Source organism: Prionailurus viverrinus, chromosome D2 (genome assembly GCF_022837055.1).
Source record: "Prionailurus viverrinus isolate Anna chromosome D2, UM_Priviv_1.0, whole genome shotgun sequence".
In the NCBI taxonomy this organism is placed as follows: Eukaryota; Metazoa; Chordata; class Mammalia; order Carnivora; family Felidae; genus Prionailurus; species Prionailurus viverrinus.
Window position 1 is genome coordinate 79,369,470 of NC_062571.1, and position 19,526 is coordinate 79,388,995.

The 19,526-nt window shown below is 42.7% G+C and overlaps 1 protein-coding gene across 2 annotated transcripts; it reads right to left on the reverse strand.

Moving 5' to 3' along the window:
- Positions 1 to 1,289: 1,289 nt before the first annotated feature.
- On the reverse strand, positions 1,290 to 18,863 carry LOC125147398 (ATPase PAAT-like). Of its 2 annotated transcripts, XM_047824320.1 has the most exons (7): positions 18,520 to 18,863; positions 17,721 to 17,927; positions 15,727 to 15,796; positions 11,805 to 12,011; positions 4,249 to 4,703; positions 3,732 to 3,764; positions 1,290 to 2,477 (listed from the first exon to the last, which is right to left on the reverse strand). In XM_047824320.1, exons 1-7 carry the CDS (start codon positions 18,681 to 18,683, stop codon positions 2,243 to 2,245), a joined length of 1,371 nt encoding a protein of 456 aa, XP_047680276.1. In that variant the 5' UTR covers positions 18,684 to 18,863; the 3' UTR covers positions 1,290 to 2,242. The 2 variants fall into 2 exon arrangements, with proteins under 2 accessions (XP_047680276.1, XP_047680277.1); XM_047824321.1 differs by lacking the exon at positions 3,732 to 3,764 and having other exon boundaries at positions 18,520 to 18,861.
- Positions 18,864 to 19,526: the final 663 nt, after the last annotated feature.

The following is a 19,526-nucleotide window of genomic DNA, read 5'->3' on the forward strand; positions in this document are numbered from 1 at the left end:
CTACCCTCGCGGTGTTCCCTCTAAGCCATCTTGCAACTGTGTCAGGATTCGGGGGCCATCCGGAGAGACCCTGTCAGCATGGGCAGAGGACAATGAATCATCCGGGTCTGCCCTGTCCAGTGCAGGGCACGGACCGTCCTTATGGATGAAGACCGGGGGATGTGAGGGAAGGAAGGGGCGTCTCGGGAGATGCTACATGTCCCTTACCGTGAGCGAGGCGGCCGTGGAGGAAGAGTCGCTTCCCGTTTCTACGGCCTTGGGTTCCAAATGTCAAAGGGGATGAATTCTAAATAAGAAGATCCCACCCCACGGTTCGCACTGGGGCACGAGGAACAGGAGAGATGGAGACGGGAAGGAAAGGAGTCCTGGACCCGAGTCCCACCTCCCCCCTGACTGTACAGGATCGCTGACAAAGCAGTTCAGTTCCCTGAGCACTTGTGAAGAGACAGTGGATGCTGCGTGGTTGACAAGAGCGGTGGTGATGGTGGCTGTTAATGGTGGAGAGGTTTCGATGAGAACAGGTGTTTTACTACTTTGTAAAGTGTGATGCTAATGTGAGCAGTGGACCACTTTCCTAGTGAGACATGTTTCTCCCGAATGTCAAAGGAAGTAGGAACATATAGCTATACGTGTTGTGAATGTCCCACAAATCAGAAAAGACTAGAAAAAGTGATAGGCAAATTCTCCTGTGACCACGGTCAGAGCGTGTTCCACATGCTGTATTACCTCTGTAGTATATAAAAATGAGTAGCATGGGGCGCCTGGGTGGCGCAGTCGGTTAAGTGTCCGACTTCAGCCAGGTCATGATCTCGCGGTCTGTGAGTTCGAGCCCCGCGTCGGGCTCTGGGCTGATGGCTCGGAGCCTGGAGCCTGTTTCCAATTCTGTGTCTCCCTCTCTCTCTGCCCCTCCCCCGTTCATGCTCTGTCTCTCTCTGTCCCAAAAATAAATAAACGTTGAAAAAAAAAAAAATTTTTAAAAATGAGTAGCGTTATCTAAATTAGCCCTTTTTTAATTTTTTCTACAGAGAGCACGAGTAGGGAGAGGCACAGAAGGAGAGGGAGGGAGAGAATCTTAAGCAGGCTCCATGCCTAGTGTGGCTTCTTGGGGGCGGGGCTGGATCTCATGACCCTGAGATCATGACCTGAGTCGAAATCAAGTCGGACGTTTAACCGCCTGAGCCACCCAGGAGCCCCTAAATTAGCCCTTATTCCAAAGGATAAATTCACCAAAACACTGAATGAGTGTGAAATACCCCGTTTCCATAAACATACAACATTTTTGGCAAAGATTCACTGAAAATAAAACTTTACTGTTTCCTTGAGACTAGTAATTTCCAAAGTGGATAGGTTTATTTTTAAGGGCAACTAGATCACTCTTGAACACACATACGATAGTTATCATACGTCTGCCAGAGAGAACCGCAGCCCCCTTGATTCACACGCTTTCTTCCTTCAATGCAGACCGCAGCGCTTCACACCGGAAACACACGAGAGAAGGCCTCTGGCAAGAACCTGTATCTACTCAGGAAAGGAGGGGACTGTACACTTTCTGGGTTTACTGAGATCAAACAGGATGAATTCTCTCAATTTACCTCAAACGCTAAGTCTAAAGTAATAATCCCAACAAGGAACAGGCCGGTTCTGATGTTTACTTTCTACCTACTGCTACACTTTATTGAAACAGATAATAACGGCCCCGGTGCATACGTACCCACGCCAAACACAATGCCTCAGCCGTTATCCGAGCATAAACACCACCTGATCAGTGATCTGAATGAAAGGCTTTTAAGTCTTAGGTATCTAATTTTCCATGAACAATCAATTAGAAAAAGAAAAATCATCAAATACTCTAAGCATTCTTCTTCATACTCCTAAGACCATAAAATAAGCCCTATGATAAATAAAAAATGTACTTCTATCAAAAACATTATACAACACAGACTCATGGATTGCATTAAAAATCCTTAACATGTTTCAACACTGAAGCCAGAAACACACATACATTTCTGTCAGAGTGAACAAGACTGTAAACAAAAATAATTTATAACCCTATCGTGTTGTTAAATCTTAGCGCACAGTACCGGATTCACAGTAACAAGGAGAGCTAAAATGAACACTGAGGTCACCGTACGTCAGATGGTGATCCTCAAATGCCATTAAATACTTGCCTTGAACTTGTGGGGTTTTGGCTTTCTAATAAATACGTAATAAATATCTGTAGCGCACGGTCCGTGTCGAGCACTTATCTTTCTCCGTTTGAAAGTCTTTCCCCAGAGTCCCACTGTCGGAGGGCCATCCCGGCGGGTGGGGGGCAGGGACTCTGCAGCACGTCCATCAACAAAGCCATCTTTGTATCTATGTGCTTCTGCAGTTTATGTATCCGCTGATCAATGTAGTCCACAAGCTTCTTTTCCATCAGTTCCATATTTTTAGTAAGGACCTTTTCCAAGTAGGAGCACACAGGCTGCTCTTCCGTGCTACAAATAAATTAAAACACACACACACACACACAATATAACAATGATTCCTGATGTCATCACAAAAGCAACCAAACTCTACTAAAACAAGCAGCCAACACACATTGCCGAAATCTGCCTCCACAGCTGTGCTGTCTTCGTACAACATATTTCCAGGTTCCAAAAATACACATGGAACAGGAAACCACGACCCTGAGTGCCCAAAGTATTCTGAATCTTTAATTCTTTAACCATCTAAGCATACAACTGAAATGAGAATATAAAAATGAAGAGAATTTCTACCCTCAAAGAAGAAATCTTTATAAAAGGTCTGGAATCAGCAAGTTGTTTAACACTCCTGACACTGGGGAACAGTGAGTGGCTCAACTGGTTGGGTGTCCGACTTCAGCCTAGATCATGATCTCACCGTTCCGGAGTTCAAGCACTGCATCAGGCTCTGTGCTGACAGCTCAGAGCCTGTTTCAAGATCTGCGTCTCCCTCTCTCTCTCTGCCCCTCCCCCACTCGCACTCTGTGTCTCTCTCTCAAAAATAAATACTTAAATAAAGTCATACAGTCGCGCATATACTAAAAATACAAAGTCCATAATTTTCTGGAATGTCCTTCATTACGATGATTTGTAACTTTTTATGTAAAAACACATCTATCACCCTGCACCAAATGTTCCTTCCCAGAACACTCTCTTCTTTGTGAAGACTACATAACCCCCGCAACTATCCTAACTTGGCATCCAAGAAAATTCTTTTCCTTTCTCTATAAAATTTTGAAAAAGGTTAGCTCATTTCGCATTGACAGAGCTGAGAGGAATGGAGACATTCAATCTCACCTGGCCCCAGAGCAGTTTTTAATCTCAACTTAATTTTTTTTGGTTTGCTTTGTTTGGTTTTGTTTGTTTAGCCACATCACATACCAACTAGAGTTCACTGATGTAATCTATCAACAACTAAAGAATAATGGTTTTTCTCCTTACCGAGAATCCTTACTAAAAAATATTACTAAGTAATAAATATCCTTACTGAAAACCATACTTTTTTTCCAATAACTTGCTAAACTCCTCAAATTTCAATGCTATTGGAGACTTTAAGAAAATTTCAACCAATAAAACTACCTCATTTTACATGTGAAAAAAATCTAAGCCACAAGATTTAACCAGTAAGGCAAAAGAGTTAAGCCAGAACTATGACCGGAGTCATGAATTTCAGTCTAGCGCAATATCCTGACACATTACATCAACATGAAGGATGGGGAAACATACCAAATACTTAGCCACCCATTCATCACACCAAGGCTGCAAAAAAATTAGAATTATGAGATCAGCAGATAAGGGTCTGTACACTATAAACGATTATAAGCTTTAAAATGTCATTGATGACCAGACTAAAATTAGCCTATGGCAAACAAGATCTACAAAGAAAATCTACTATGATGACTCAGTGATTATAATCAGGCACAAATGTTTATATTATGGTTTCCACGGCCCCTCCCCATTTATACAGATAACTTTCTACTCCAACCCTTATTTGATGCTTGTACCCCTTCCATAAAATGCCTAAGAAGTGATCAACATCTTCAGTTTTAGACCCCTCTTTAAAAGTAATCCATTCTCCCCTACAGAATATTTATTCCCTATAAGTATGTTAATGTGTAAAATGCAGAAGCTGCTAAAATGACCTCGGGAAACATTTTCAGGCAGTAGTTAGTGAAACAAATGTTTTCCTCCAACTGATTCTTCCACCTATGAAATCTAAATCACACTTGCCTTAAATACTTACGCAACACCAGTAATGTCTCCACCAGCCTTAGGGACGGTTTCCTGCCACTTGGTGTTACGTCCCACGCGGAGATGGCTAACGTGACTACATAAACTCTGGAGAAAAGGCAGCAAGTCAGAGTTAGGTATATTCGAGTTGTCACTTGCTTTCTTTGGTAGGAGAGAAGAAACCGCATTTTTGAGGTCATTCTCAAGAAGAACATGGCTTGGTGACACAGTTTTATACTCTTGGAGGCTCGTAGCCTTTCCGCCACCGGGTGGCTGCAGACTTTGATCGGTGCAAGCTTTCAAGTCTTCAGTCACGTTTCCAGAGGTCAAGCCGGTTCTGAAAGGAAAAGGCGTGGACGGGGACTTGTCTAAGGCCCCCGAAGTAGATGATGACTGCAGGTCAATCCCACGTCTGTAGCCAGGATTTCCCAAAACCGACTGAAGCTGCTCGCCAACGGGAATACGATTCTGAGCAAGGTAAAGAAATACACGTCTCTGTTAACAGTCATGACAGCTAACTTTGGGGGTAATGACTGTGAGGCAGGCAACGTGCATTCTTTCATTTGACCCTCAAAACGTCCACACGAAGCAGGCTACGATTACTACCCCCATATTGAGTGGAGGAGACCCAGGCTAAAGGTCACTTGTCTACGGTAACACAACTGGTTAAGTGGCAGAACCGGGCATGAACCTGGGCCACCTAACTCCACAGTCCAGGCTTTTAATGATTTCTCCGTAGTTTCTCCCTAAAGGAAATATTAAATATCACCATGCTTGGTAAAACTGCATTAACATTCACGTCTCCGCTACAAAGGCCTCCTTAATTTACGGTAATAAAATATACTACTCAACTGAGTCACGATAATTGATAGTTTTCTTAGAATTGAGTATCATCCATCAAGTTTCACATATAATAAGCTAACCTAAGGAAATCTACTACTAGCTTATCACAAAAGACACGCCAGATAGCTTACATGCTCTAAGGTACTGATGATGTTCCATCGGTACATTTGTGACATCTACAATGACTAAAATGAGCAAACTTTTTGGCTATGTCTGCCTTAATGATTTGCGGCCTCAACTGGACTGGTGCTATATTATTTCATGACAAGATCCTGGCTCACTTCTGTGATGAGGTTACATGATCTCCCATACAGGGCCTGTTTGTGCCGCACTCTTGGATTCTTCCTCAAGAGAAGAGCAGAACTACCTCTAGCGAACTTGACTCTTAAGTTTTAGGGCTCTATCCTAAATTCAAAATACAGAACTCTATTACACACTCTTATCGGGGGTATCATCTCATACTTACTGTTGCTCAATACCCGGTGAAAGAGAATGAGAAAAGTATTATTAAGGTTAGCTAAAGAAACTCAGTATATACATCTTCCAGATATTCTAAAAAAATGATTCCTGGATCATGCCAACCCCAAACTCAATTCAGTCAACAAATATTTACCAGAAATTGACTTTGTGTTTCAGGCATAGGAAATGAGACAGTGAACAAAACCAATGAAAATCACTGACATGTGGAACCTATAAGGGAGTAGGAAACAATGGAAGGAAGGAAGGGAGAAAGGAAGACAATATATCATGTGGACAGAGACAGTGATAAATACTTAGGGATAAACAATGCAGGAAAGGGGAATAATGAAAGCCAGAGAAGATGTAGGAGTAGGGGAGTCTCCACAGAACTTCTGTTACTGAAGTGAAGAAATACTCTAGAAAGAAATGTGTTCTTCTATTCAATCCAAGTTTTGAATAAGCCTTAAATTAAATTATTCCAAGAAGATGAACTGTATACAATTATGTTATATAACTACATGCATATTATATATACAAATTATGTGTAAGTTTTATATAAATTTGTATATAATTGCATGTAATTATATGCAATATAATTTTTCTATATTTTGTATAGAATTACATACATATTATATATATAGCATACAATTATACAAATGTATATATATAAATTACGTATGTAATTCTATACAAAATTTTTAAAGTAAACAACTCTCCTCTGATGGAAACGAGCTTTACTCAATCATGATGACAAAGCTAAATGATTTTTGGTAGCACTATAACAGAGCAAAAATACCTTAATGACAGAAAATTGAAAAGTCTACATAAACAGCAGTGAAATCAACGTCAAAATTGCATATGACAATTACTTTGGCAGAAATGTTAATTATAAAAATCCAAATGTTAATAAGGTATTTGCTATGCAAGGTTTTCTTTTCTGATATATCAAATTTTGACTATAAGAAATTCACTGATTATAAAAATTCATATTTTTTTCAAATAAAAGCTCTTTAGGTGATTTACCTTTCCTCTTTGTATTAACTATCAAGGAATTCAGAGATAAGTCTATGTGGCAGTGCAATAAATAAACAAATTTTAAGTGCTAGTGGCTATTCTATTTCCTGTCGTTTGATTTCACTGAATTCTTAATTTTCTTGTACATTGGCCTTACAAGGTACAACAAGCCCTTTTAAAAGCAGGCAGAAGGGGGTGCCTGGGTGGCTCAGTCGGTTAAGTGTCCCAACTTCAGCTCAGGTCATGATCTCATGGTTCATGAGTTTGAGCCCCGCGTCGGGCTCTGGGCTGACAGCTCAGAGCCTGGAGCCTGCTTCGGATTCTGTGTCTCCCTCTCTCTCTGCCCCTCCCCTGCTCATGCTCTCTCTCTCTCGCTCTCTCTCTCTCTCTCTCAGAAATAAACATTAAAAAAATTTTTTTAAAGCAGGCAGAGGGATATGTATGAAATAATTTCTAACAATGGATCCATGTCATGTATATGGAAAACAATTACAGAGTAGCCTAAAAGAACATGAAAGCATTCATGTAGAATTATGTCTATACATATATATGAATATGCAAAAAACTATTGTGTATACATAACTTCATATATGCACATGTATATACCTCCAGGCTTGTGAAAAGTTGTTTATCTCTGAATATCCTGTCAGATATCTGAAAGGATTGACTAACTTTAGTTATCACCTTGAAAAAGCAAGAAAAAAAGATATTTGTATTTCAAAGGTGAGAAAAGTAAACCGTGTAAATCTTGCACACCTGAATTTGTTCTTCGAGAAAATGGGGCACACCCTTTCACTCAGGTAACATTAAATGAAAACTACATGCTAGGGCACTTTGATATAGTATCCCATTCAATTTTTCCAAACGGTAAAGCAAAAACAAATCAAAGCCAGCAAATTTGAACTTCAAATGTAATGAAATAAAATACGACTTTAATAAAACTTTCAAGAACACAAGCAACCCCATAGCCCAGGTGAAGCAGGGAGAGGCGTAGGACTCCTAACAAAGCTTCCCAGGTTGTTTCTTTCCCCTTCAGGACAGGCCCTGCCCAAATTAATGTAGGAAGGTGTGTGCGGTTATACAACTTCCATAGAAGGAATAGTTTTGGTCATGAAACATCCCTACTTCATTTATTTATTTTTTAAGATTTTATTTTTAAGTCATCTCTACACCTAACATGGGGCTTGAGCTTATAACCTGAGATCAAGAGTCGCATGGCTCTACCAGCTAAGCCAGCCAGGAGCCCCAAAATATCCCTCCTTTATACTCAACAAATAGTTGATACATGACAATAGCTTACATGACATTTTCCCGGGAGACATTCCATAGACTCTGGTTTGTTAATAATATGCAATCCTAGAAATCCAGGTATATCATGTAAGAATCATCCCATAAATAGAGCCTCTTCACTTGGAAGAAGTCTTTTATTAGCATGTTTAAAAGAAGATTTAACTGGATCACTTTTTGTCTTCCCCAAATGTCCTCATATACAATGATTTAGTGGGGGGAGGGGGGAGGGCACAGCATGTGTGTTGGATGGAAGGACGTGCACATATTTCTACAAGTACAGAAAACTCCAGGATACACACCAGGCAGGGAACAGAAATGAGAGCTGGGAAAGCACTTTTATGATTTACTTAATGCACTTTTTGTTTAATAATATAAATTATTGTCCAATTGGCTAAAATACAGTGTGTAAAGTGTGCTGTTGGTTTTTGGGGTAGATTCACGTGGTTCATCGCTTACCTACAACACCCAGTGCTCATCCCAACAAGTGCCCTCCTCAATGCCCGTCACCCATTTTCCCCTTTCCCCCACTCCCATCCACTCTCAGTTTGTTCTCTGTATTTAAGAGTTTCTTATGGTTTGCCTTACTTAATTTACTTCTGAACAGATTGAAATTCAAGGCAAAGAAAACATGTATCTTTGGAATTAAAGAAAACTTAAAGACATGGCCAAAAAAAATCTATTATCCATGTTATCCCTTTTTCCAAAGCTAAGTTTTGAAAACATAAAAATTGGTCCATGAGCTGACTTTAATTCCTTAACCCTCTCTGATGTTTCCAAAGTCTTGCACACACAAAAAAATTTCTTCTTGTTTTTACATTTTCAATCTCTGTCTCCATAGAATCCTTGTCCTCAATCATTTGTTTTTAAAATATACTATGCATAAGACTCACCAGAGGATGCCTGCTTGAAATACTGATTCCTGGAAACCACCTTCAGAGTTTCAGGTCACCGGCGACAGCCAGTAATCTGTATTTTATAAATATCACAAGGAATTCTGATACAGGCAAGTTCCTTATCTCTACCATTCTTCAAACAAACCCATATTACCCTGGGACCTCAACATTCCAACTACCCCCATTTAGTGCCTAATCCCTCAAAATCTGGTTTCCACCTCATGGTTATTCAAACTGACCCCTGAAGATCTCTAAGGAGTACTCAGTTGATAATCCAAATCCTATATATCGTATACTTATCTGAAGCCTTAATCAAGACAGACCAGGTGCCTGTTCACATGAAGCTTACATTTTAATGAGATAGACCAATATAAAAATAACAACAAAATGATCAAGAAGGCTCTGATGCAAATATGATACAGATTTGGAGGAAAAAGCTATTTTAATTATTTAGTTTTCAGTTTAATTTTTATTCATTTTGAAAGAGAGAGAGAGGGAGGGAGAGTGTACACGCACGGGGAAGAAGTGGAGAGAGAGGGAGAGAATCCCAAGCAGGCTTCATGCTCTCAGCACGGAGCCCGATGTGGGGCTTGAACTCATGAACCATGAGGTCATGACCTGAGCCAAAATCAAGAGTCAGACGCTTAACTGACTGAGCCACCCAGGTGCCTGGAAAAGGCTATTTTAAACTGGTAGTTGGGGAAGGTCATAATAAGGATGTAACATTTAAGCTGGTATCTTAATAAAAAGAAAAAGCCAGATTTGCCAAGGTCTAGGGAAAGGGCTTCTGGAGAAAGAGAAAAGTTAAGAGTGCGAAGGTCCCGAACACATCTGAGTATCTGAGGAATACACACATCAGCATGTCTGGAGCAAGGTGTCCAAGGAAGATTTGTAGGAAGGAGATGAGGTTAAGGAGTCCAAGACGCCCAGATCTTAGATGCCAAGGTAAAGAATCTGGGTTAATTCTGAGTGTGAGAGAAGCAGTCAGAGGGCTTTACACAGGGGGAAGGACAAGTCTGATTTACCCTTTGAGATTATTCTGCTTGCCCTGTGGAGCATGGACTGTGGTGGAGCAGGAGGCCCAGTCAGAGACTTCCTGCGGCATCAAGGTGAGATAATGGTACAGGAGAAAGAAAAGTATGAACCTGGTATTTTTTTGAACCCCTCCTTTCCAAGGTTCCTGTGATCACCATCAACTTTGCTAGTCTCCCTTTCTTGCCCATTGTGTCGGTGACACCTGTACTAAATGAATATTGGTTGAGAAGCCTCGCTGGCTCAGTCAGTTAAGCATCCGACTTTGGCTCAGGTCATGATCTCATGGCTCATGGGTTCGAGCCCTGCACTGGGATCTGTGCTGTCAGCATGGAACCCGCTTCGGATCCTCTGTCTCCCTCTCTCTCTGCCCCTCCCCCAGCTGCATTCTCTCTCTGTCTCTCTCTCCAAATAAATAAACTTTAAAAAAATAAATAAATTACTATTGGTAAATCTCGCGAGAAACGCACAAGTTGTTTATTATACTATTTGTTTTAAACTTTCCCATGAATCCTATGATCTTAGCAGTATTATCACTTAGATTTTGAACCTGGGGAAATTTATGTCAAAAAGATGAAGCAACACCAATAGCACAAGTACAAATGTCAGCACCAGAACCTGCCATCAGGTCTCCTGACATCAGGTCTTTCCTGCTGCTACTCGGTCGCACCGCTGGTCTTCCGCTCTCCTATTCCTTTTCCCTCTCCCTGTGTCCTTCCCAAACACAGCTACTCCTCATGGACCCTTCTTCCTTGCTCTGGCTCTCTCTTCATTTCCTTCCCCACCCTCTGCTGGGGTGCCCCTCGCAAACCTCCCTTCTGCTTCCCGCCACAGGCACTGTTGGATTCACACCCATGACTCAATACTCCCCAAATCAAACTTCCTTTCTCCCAAGTAGCCTCCTCCCTTGGGTTCCATTTATACTGTTGGGAGCCCCATCTTCAAAACCTCAATTTCACTTTTAACTCTTGTATCTTTCTCCAGCGACACCAATATCAAGTTAGCTGTCAAGCCCTGACGGCACCGTCACCTTAGCAACTCACAACCCAGCATCAGGTTATACGTCCAATTTCAGACCCTCCTTAACTCTCACCTGGATGAGGGCAGGAACAGGCAGCTGCTCCCCTTGGGGTCCCACATCCTACTGATTCACCGTACCCTCTCATTCCTCTTATGTATAGCTCTGGGTTCGAATTTCCCAAAACACAGGCAAAACCACCTATGAACTTTTAAGACAGCATTCAAAGCCCCCTATGATCCGGCCCCAAGCCCAACTCCCCCTACCACTTCTTCACCCCAGAGAAGTGAACTTCTATCCATTTCCTAGCTATATCCCGTTCCTTCTAGCGCTGAAGAGTTAATCCATGTTATTTTCTCTCCCAAACCGCATCCCTCCAAATTTACTTGCCTGGTCCCCTCCTTCTTTTCTAAAGGCCTAGATAAAATGAGACTATAAAGATCCTTAAAGATAGGCTACAGACTAATCTTTGAACTTTCTAAAGTGCTCAAAAACACTGCCTCACTCACTGAGAGGGTGCTTAATAAATATTTGCTGAATGAATGAGTAAATTCATGGAAAACTGTGAAGATATGTAACAAAAATATTTTGGAAGAGGGTAAGTCCATAAAATGTTATTTTACAAAAGTAAATAAAGGTACGCATTAAATCAATGTCTTTTCAAAACATTAAATCAGGGGCGCCTGGGTGGCGCAGTCGGTTAAGCGTCCGACTTCAGCCAGGTCACGATCTCGCGGTCCGGGAGTTTGAGCCCCGCGTCGGGCTCTGGGCTGATGGCTCGGAGCCTGGAGCCTGTTTCCGATTCTGTGTCTCCCTCTCTCTCTGCCCCTCCCCCGTTCATGCTCTGTCTCTCTCTGTCCCAAAAATAAATAAAAAATGTTGAAAAAAAATTAAAAAAAAAAAAAAAAAAACATTAAATCAATCTTTTTCAAAGAAAAAGCCACATCAATACATGTCCTTAAAAAAGCCACCTTTTTGAAATTTTTAACAGTTATCTGGAGAGAATGCATTTCTACCTACCTGCTGCTGAAATCTAACCATATCCATCAGTTGCTGAGCTCCAGGTGACAACTTTGACCCCATGGACTCCATGATAGTCTGGACCCTCCGGAGGTCTATCCTTGATCCTAGAGCAGGAGAGCTTGTTGAAGAACTGGCTGAAACCCGCCTCATGTGTACCACAACTTTACTGATGAACACACACTGCTTTTCACCAAAGGAGAGCAACTGTTACAAAACAAAGATGTTCCAGAAAATAATGATATTAAACAATAATCGCTATTCAAGGTGACTTTTTAACATAAACTAGCAACAGTGATGTATTTAAGAAAACAAAACATTAAATACATTTTCATTTTTTAAAGTTTTCCTGAAAATTGTAGTGGTCAGCACTTCTAATTTATTATCAGGCTCATAGGAACTATTTATATAAAACAGTATCATTTGAGGGGTGTCTGGGTGGCTCAGGGTAAGCATCCAACTTCACCTCAGGTCATGATCTCACGGTTTATGAGTTCAAGCCCCGCATCCGGCTTTCTGTTGTCACCATGGAGCCTGCCTCAGATCCCCTCTCTCTCTCTCTTTCTGCCCCTCTCCCATTCTCTCTCTCAAAAATAAATAAACATTAAAAAAAAAAAAGATATCATTTCAAACTGAAAAAATATACAGAATAGCCAAAAGGGACTATAATAAAGTTCCATTCACTTAAATTAATGAATAAAAATAAACTATGCCAATCTGAGAATTTAACATAGCACAGCTAGCTATAATACTATTTAATACAAAAGCACTTCCAAAGTATTTACTGAAATCCTAAAAATAAGTCAGTCTCTTAGAATTTAGAATTATAAGGGAAAGTTAAAATGGTCTAACATAACCTGCTAGTTCACACACAAAAATGATGAGGTCAGGGGTGATTTTCTGACTTGTCAAAGGGCTACCCAAATTAGTAAGAGCAAGCTTGGAACACAGCCCTTCTGGCTTCTCTAGTAGCATCCTGCTCAACACTTTATGCTGCCTCATTTCATCCATGTTTCTGAACCAAAAGACATTTTATGTGTGATATGGACAACACAGTAGCACGTGGAAAGGAAACAGAATCAGACAGAACTGGGTTCCATGATGACTCTACTTAGAGCCTGTGTGACCCTGGGAAAAGGCGAAAACGTGAATCAGGAATAAAACGAGGAAGGGTAATAACAATGATTTCACATGTTTGTTATGAAGATTAGGTGTTAAAGTTCCCAGTACCTACCACTGAGTAAGTGCTCAAAAATATGCATCAGGAACCATTAACTTTCATATGTTATTGCTCCAGAATAAGCTCTAGTAGGTGTAGGATCTCTCTAAATCAACCTAGCCTTTGCACTCCCACAGTTTCCAAAGAACAGTTACAAAAAGCACTTACCTTCAGAGACACACATAAAACCACATGTAACATAAAAACGCAAGTCAAACCAGACCCATGATCCAAGCACTTTGGGTGTGGCAGCAAAGAGGTGGACTGTCCTCAACAATCAAGGAATCTCCCCATTAAATTTCTACACCTACCCTCTAACCTCCCTACTATCCCTTTTCTGCTTTTTCACCCTCATTGCCCGACCACTGAATATGGGACACATTTTACTCATTGAGTTGGCTTATAATCTATCTCATTACACTAGAATGTAAGCAACATAAGGGCAGTCATTCATTGTATTACTGCTAATTCCTACATGCCTCACACAGTATCTAACATCAGCAGGCATTCAAATACTTGAATGAAGGAATCACTTTAAATAAATCTGAAAGTTATTAATATATACTAAATAAAACAATATCTTGGAATAATCAGTTCTGTTAATTTGCCACCAGCAGATAATGAAATTACTTATTTTGTCTTATTCTAAAGTCTTGTAACCCTGTATAAAGTAATGTGGAGACAAAAAGATTGCAAGTGTTTATTTCCTTTTTACAAAATTTAAAAACACAGGGAGCCTGCATGGCTCAGTCAGTTAAGCATCTGACTTCAGCTCAGGTCATGATCTCATGGTTCACAAATCCGTGCCTCGCATCAGGCTCTGGAGCCTGAGCCTGGAGCCTGCTTTGGATTCTGTGTCTCCCTCTCTCTCTGCCCCTCCCCAACTTGCACGCACACTCTCTCTCAAAAATAAACATTAAAAAAAAATTTTTTTTAAGTATCTTTATAGAGATATAATCCACATGCCAAACAATCGAGTTAAAGCGTACAATTCAGTGGATTTTAGTATATTCATAGAGTTGTGTAACCTTTGCAATTTTAGAACATCACTCCAAAAAGTAGCCCTTTACCCACTGCCAGTCACTTCCCATCCCACCAAGTCCCCCAACCCTAGCCAACAATAATCTTTAGTCTCTATGCATCTGCCTATTCCAGACCTTATATATATATACATACATATATATTCCATATATATATGTGTAATCACACATACATATATTCCATATATATACATGTATATATACATATATATTCCATATATATATATGGAATCACACAAATATACATATATATATTTATGGAATCACACATATATATATTTATGGAATCACACAAATATATATACATATATTTATGGAATCACACAAATATATATATATTTATAGAATCACACAAATATATATATATATTTATGGAATCACACAAATCTATCTATATATATATATTTATGGAATCACACAAATCTATATATATATAGATTTATAGAATCACACAAATACATATATGTATATATTGTGTGATTCCATATGTATATATATACTTATGGAATCACACAATATATGGCCCCAAATTCTTTCACACAGTATAATGTTTCAAGGTTCACCCGTGTCTGTAGTATGTTTCAGTAATTCAATGCTTTTTATGAGTAAATACTTTCCCATTGTGTGGGTATACTATACCATATTTTCATTACATTCATTAGGTGACAGACAGTTGGGTTGTTTTCTTTGTAAGCTTTTAGCTATCAGGAATGATGATGATGAACATTCATGTAATACCAAGGAGGGTTTTTTTTAGTCCTCTAATTTTTATTTATTTAAAAAAGTTTTTTTAATGTTTATTACTTTTGAGTGAGAGACAGAGACGAGAGAGAGAGAGTGTGTGTGCAAGTGGGGGAGGGCCAGAAAGAGAGGGAGACACAGAATCCAACCAAAGCAGGCTCCAGACTCTGAGCTGTCAGCACAGAGCCCGACGTGGGGCTCAAAAATCACGAACTGTGAGATCATGAGCCAAAGTTGGATGCTTAACCAACTGAGTCTCCTAAGGTATCCCTATTTATTTATTTTTGAGAGGCAGAGAAAGAGAGAGAGAGAGAGAGAGAGGAAAGAGAGAGAGAGAGAGAGAGAACACACACGGGTGAGCAGGCAGAGGGGCAGACAGAGAAGAAGAGAGAGAATCCCAAGCAGGCTCTGTGCTGTCAGTGCAGAGTACGGCTTGGGGCTCAATTCCACAAACCATGAGATCATGACATGAGTCAAAATCAAGTCAGACACTTAACCAACTGAGCCACCCAGGTGCCGTTTAGGTCCTCTAATTCATCCATGAAGTACTTCCAAAGAAAGAGATTTGGCGAGGGTCACTTAACTAGTCAACAAAGCAGAATTAATATCCTGGGCCTACGGACTCCGGTTTGGTACTTTTTCTAGGCTCTAGTTTTCACTTCTGTATTTTTCATACTTAAGACATCACTCCAAATCCCTGATTTTTGGATGCTCTTCTCTAAACTTCTCCAATTCCCTTCCACCTTTCTTGATATAATGAAACCAAAACTGCTTGCAGTTATCATGACACCATATTTTTATATATAAAGACAACCAGGAACAAAGGTAGATGAAGCATATTACGAAACCAACAGAAAAGAAGCACAAATTACACAAACCCATTTGCAGTTGGCAACTTAGTTAAAATTTAGTGATGACTTACCTTTATTTTACAAGCATGGCTGGAAGACTCCAATTTTAAATATTTTTTGTAGAAAATAATTTCGTGCTCACTAAAAATAAAATTGAAGTTACTTTTACTTTATGACTTTCAATAACCTTAAAAACAAATTGTTTCAAATGAATAAGCAAAAAAAAAAAAAAAAAAAAATGAAAAAGCAGAATCAGACCTATAAACACAGAACACAAACTGATGGTTGCCAGAGGAATGGGCAAAATGGATGGAAGGGCATAGGAGATACAAGATTCCAGTTACGGAATGAATAAATTATGGAAATAAAAGGTACAGCATAGGGAATATAGCCAACGATACTGTCTGGTAACAGATGGTAGTTACACTTGTGAGCACAGCATAATCTATAAAGATGATGAATCACTATGCTGTATACCTGAAACGAATGTAACATTGCACATCAACTATACTCGAATTAAAAAAAAAATTTGTTTTAGTTGTTTCTAAGCCATTACTTAAATCCTGAGATTCAATTAGGGTAGAATCTTTGTAGAAGAACCTAGAGAAAAATCAGGGACCCTGGGGGCCAATGTTGCTTGAGCCACCAAACTTGATTTTGGCCCAGAGTCGTGGAATCAAGCCCCACATCAGGCTCCCTGCTGAGCATGAAGCCCGATTAAGATTCTCTCACTCTCTTCCCCTCTTTCTCTCCCTCTGCCCTTCTCCCCCACTCACATGCTCTCTCTCTCTCTCTCACCAAACATAAAAATAAGTCTTTAAAAAAAAAAAACCTAGGGGCGCCTGGGTGGCGCAGTCGGTTAAGCGTCCGACTTCAGCCAGGTCACGATCTCGCCGTCCGTGAGTTCGAGCCCCGCGTCAGGCTCTGGGCTGATGGCTCAGAGCCTGGAGCCTGTTTCCGATTCTGTGTCTCCCTCTCTCTCTGCCCCTCCCCCGTTCATGCTCTGTCTCTCTCTGTCCCAAAAATAAATAAACGTTGAAAAAAAAAAAAAATTTAAAAAAAAAAAAAAAAAAAAAAAAACCTAGAGAAATAGCAAAGTATAACAGGCTGAATTGTGGGTTACATAGGCTGGGGAGGCACCGTCTTGGGCCTGTCTGCTACTTACAATAGACTTCCTTCCAGAAAAATGTATGCAGTGTTCCAGACTAACTGCCCAATTATCTTTGGAAGAGACACGTTGTACGTACATGTAGAAAAAAGGCCAAGAAGAAGAATAAGGACTACACTGTAGTCTGCACAGTTTATACAGTCTGACTCCCTAGTATGACCCTCTATCTAGTCAGCTCCCTCAATTAGCTCTAAATTTCCACATTTATAAAAATTGAAAAAGGTGACCTAGACTATCTATCTCCAAGATCTTTTATTTTTTTAATTTTTTTTTTTTTTAACATTTATTCACTTTTTGAGAGACAGAGACAGAGTGTGATGAGGACGGCAGGGGGCAGAGAGAGAAGGAGACACAGAATCGGAAGCAGGCAGGCTCCAGGCTCTGAGCTGTCAGCACAGAGCCCGAAGCGGGACTTGAACTCACGAACTGTGAGATCATGACCTGAGCTGAAGTGGGACGCTCAACCAACTTGAGCTACCCAGGCGTCCCAATCTCCAAGATCTCTTAAAAGGAGAAAGTTCTAGGGGCGCCTGGGTGGCGCAGTTGGTTAGGCATCCGACTTCAGCCAGGTCACGATCTCGCCGTCCGTGAGTTCGAGCCCCGCGTCAGGCTCTGGGCTGATGGCTGGGAGCCTGGAGCCTGTTTCCGATTCTGTGTCTCCCTCTCTCTCTGCCCCTCCCCCGTTCATGCTCTGTCTCTCTCTGTCCCAAAAATAAATAAAAAACATTGAAAAAAATTAAAAAAAAAAAAAGGAGAAAGTTCTATTCCTGCTGGTATGTTTTTCTCTTCTCTCCCTTAGTGTCTGGCCTCAATGTCAGAGAATCAGTAAATACCACAAACGCTGGGGAAAAACAACACTGCTTGGGGGGAACACTTCTGCACGAACAAGTTACAAACCTGTTATCCAGATCACTACAAACATTCTTGCCCCTACTGGTTCCACAGTACTCCTCTCCTAAGTATACTTCCATATTTCTTGCGGAACTTAAAATGCCAATAGAAACGATCTCTTCACCTCCGTTAGGGTCGCATCTCAGGTAAAGGAAGCAGGGGTTTTCATCTTGGTCACTGTTGAGGCTTCTTTTCAAAATCACCAGATCTTGGCTGAAAAGAATTGTTCAAACTGTCACACAGTGCACCTGTCCGAACGCTGCTCACGACCCTCCTATTGGGCCACCAGGACTTCTTCTAACTCCCTCCCATTGACCACGGCGGTCCCCGCACCCTCCCAAGCACCCAACAGACGCTCAAGACAGATTCACAAGGAGATGGGCACGCCACCCACCGGGGTTTTCCCCTCTGCTTTCTCCTCGGCTGTGGATTCAAGCCTCTGCAGTCCTTCTCCTTCAACATAAAAAGTTCCCTGGGCACCTACTGTGCGCACAAGAGGGGAGAGCAGAAGGCAACAAAAGGCCAACGCGGCTCTTTCTCATAATTAAGCGGATGGGGATTCTCGACAGTTCGTTTTTCTAACGCCCCCTCGGGTCGACAACAGAGAGGCCTCCGTCGGGTCGCCTGGGGGAGGGAGGCGGACCCCGGGGGCGAGCCGGCGGAGATGCGGGGCCCCCGCAGTCAGGTCCTTCCCGCACCCCGGGCCCCCCACCCTCTCTCCGCTCGGCCCCGCCTCCCCTCCCGGCTCCCCCAGGAGCGCCACCACCCCGGCGCCGCGGCCCCGGTCCCCGCCGGCCCTGCTCACCCCGGGTCAGGCGGCGCCAGCAGCTGCTCCCAGTCCAAGTCCGGGGCGCCGACACCAGCCCGGGTGAGATGGAGACTCCGGGCCAGGGCTCCGCAGGCAGCATCCCAGGAAGAGGCCAGCATCGGGCGGCGAGTCACTCCCGCCTCCTCGGCCCGGGTGTCCATGCTGCAGCCGCCAGCCGAGGCCAACCCCGGAACCTCTCTTCCACCGCTTGCGTTTCCGCCAGAGCAGACGGAGGTGAAAAAGCACAGCGCCTTCCGGCTCGGCAGGCTTCAATTCCAAGACCAGCCGCTCCTTGTCCAGTGGGGAAAGAACCAGGTACCGGAGACGCGCATGCGCGCGCCAGCCAGCTTCAGCAACACGATTCCAAGCCTGCCCGGGAAGAGCTCAAGGACAGAGCATGCGCTCCGACGGCCCCTCGGCCTACGAAAGGAGCTGTGCGCAGGCGCGGGGCGAGACTGGCGGGAACGCAGGCGGATCTTTCGACGTTGGTCCGAGGAAGTAGCAGGTGGTGTGGACGACGGTTGTCTGGCCGCCCGGGAGGGTTGGTCCTTCGAGGAGAGTCCATCGTCAGGTAGGAGTGGTGCCGTCGCTGCCGGCGACCTGGAGGCCCTGCTGCCGAGCCTCGCTGTGCCTGCGGTGGACGCCGTGGCCTTCCCGCCGACCGCAGACCCTGGGCGGTGGGTCGGGCCGTGCAGTTGGGGTTTCTTTGACCCCCACGCGGTCCCCCAGCACGTCGTCCCCGCGGGCGGCGGGTGCGCGGATGCCGGCAGCTGGGCTTTAGCAGGCGGAGGTTTGCACGGTGTCACCGGGCTGCAGTGCAGCCGGGGCGCCGTCCGGACGTCGCCCTGTGGGTGAGCCGCTGGCGCCAGGGCGGGACGGCGGCGGGGTGACGTGGCGCCCTCCAGCCTCGGCGCTGGAGGGGAGGTGTGGAAAGCGGCCAGAGGGGCGGCGGTGGCTGTGAGCAGAAACCTGTCCCGAGCAGAAGTGGGACCCCAGTGCTGGTG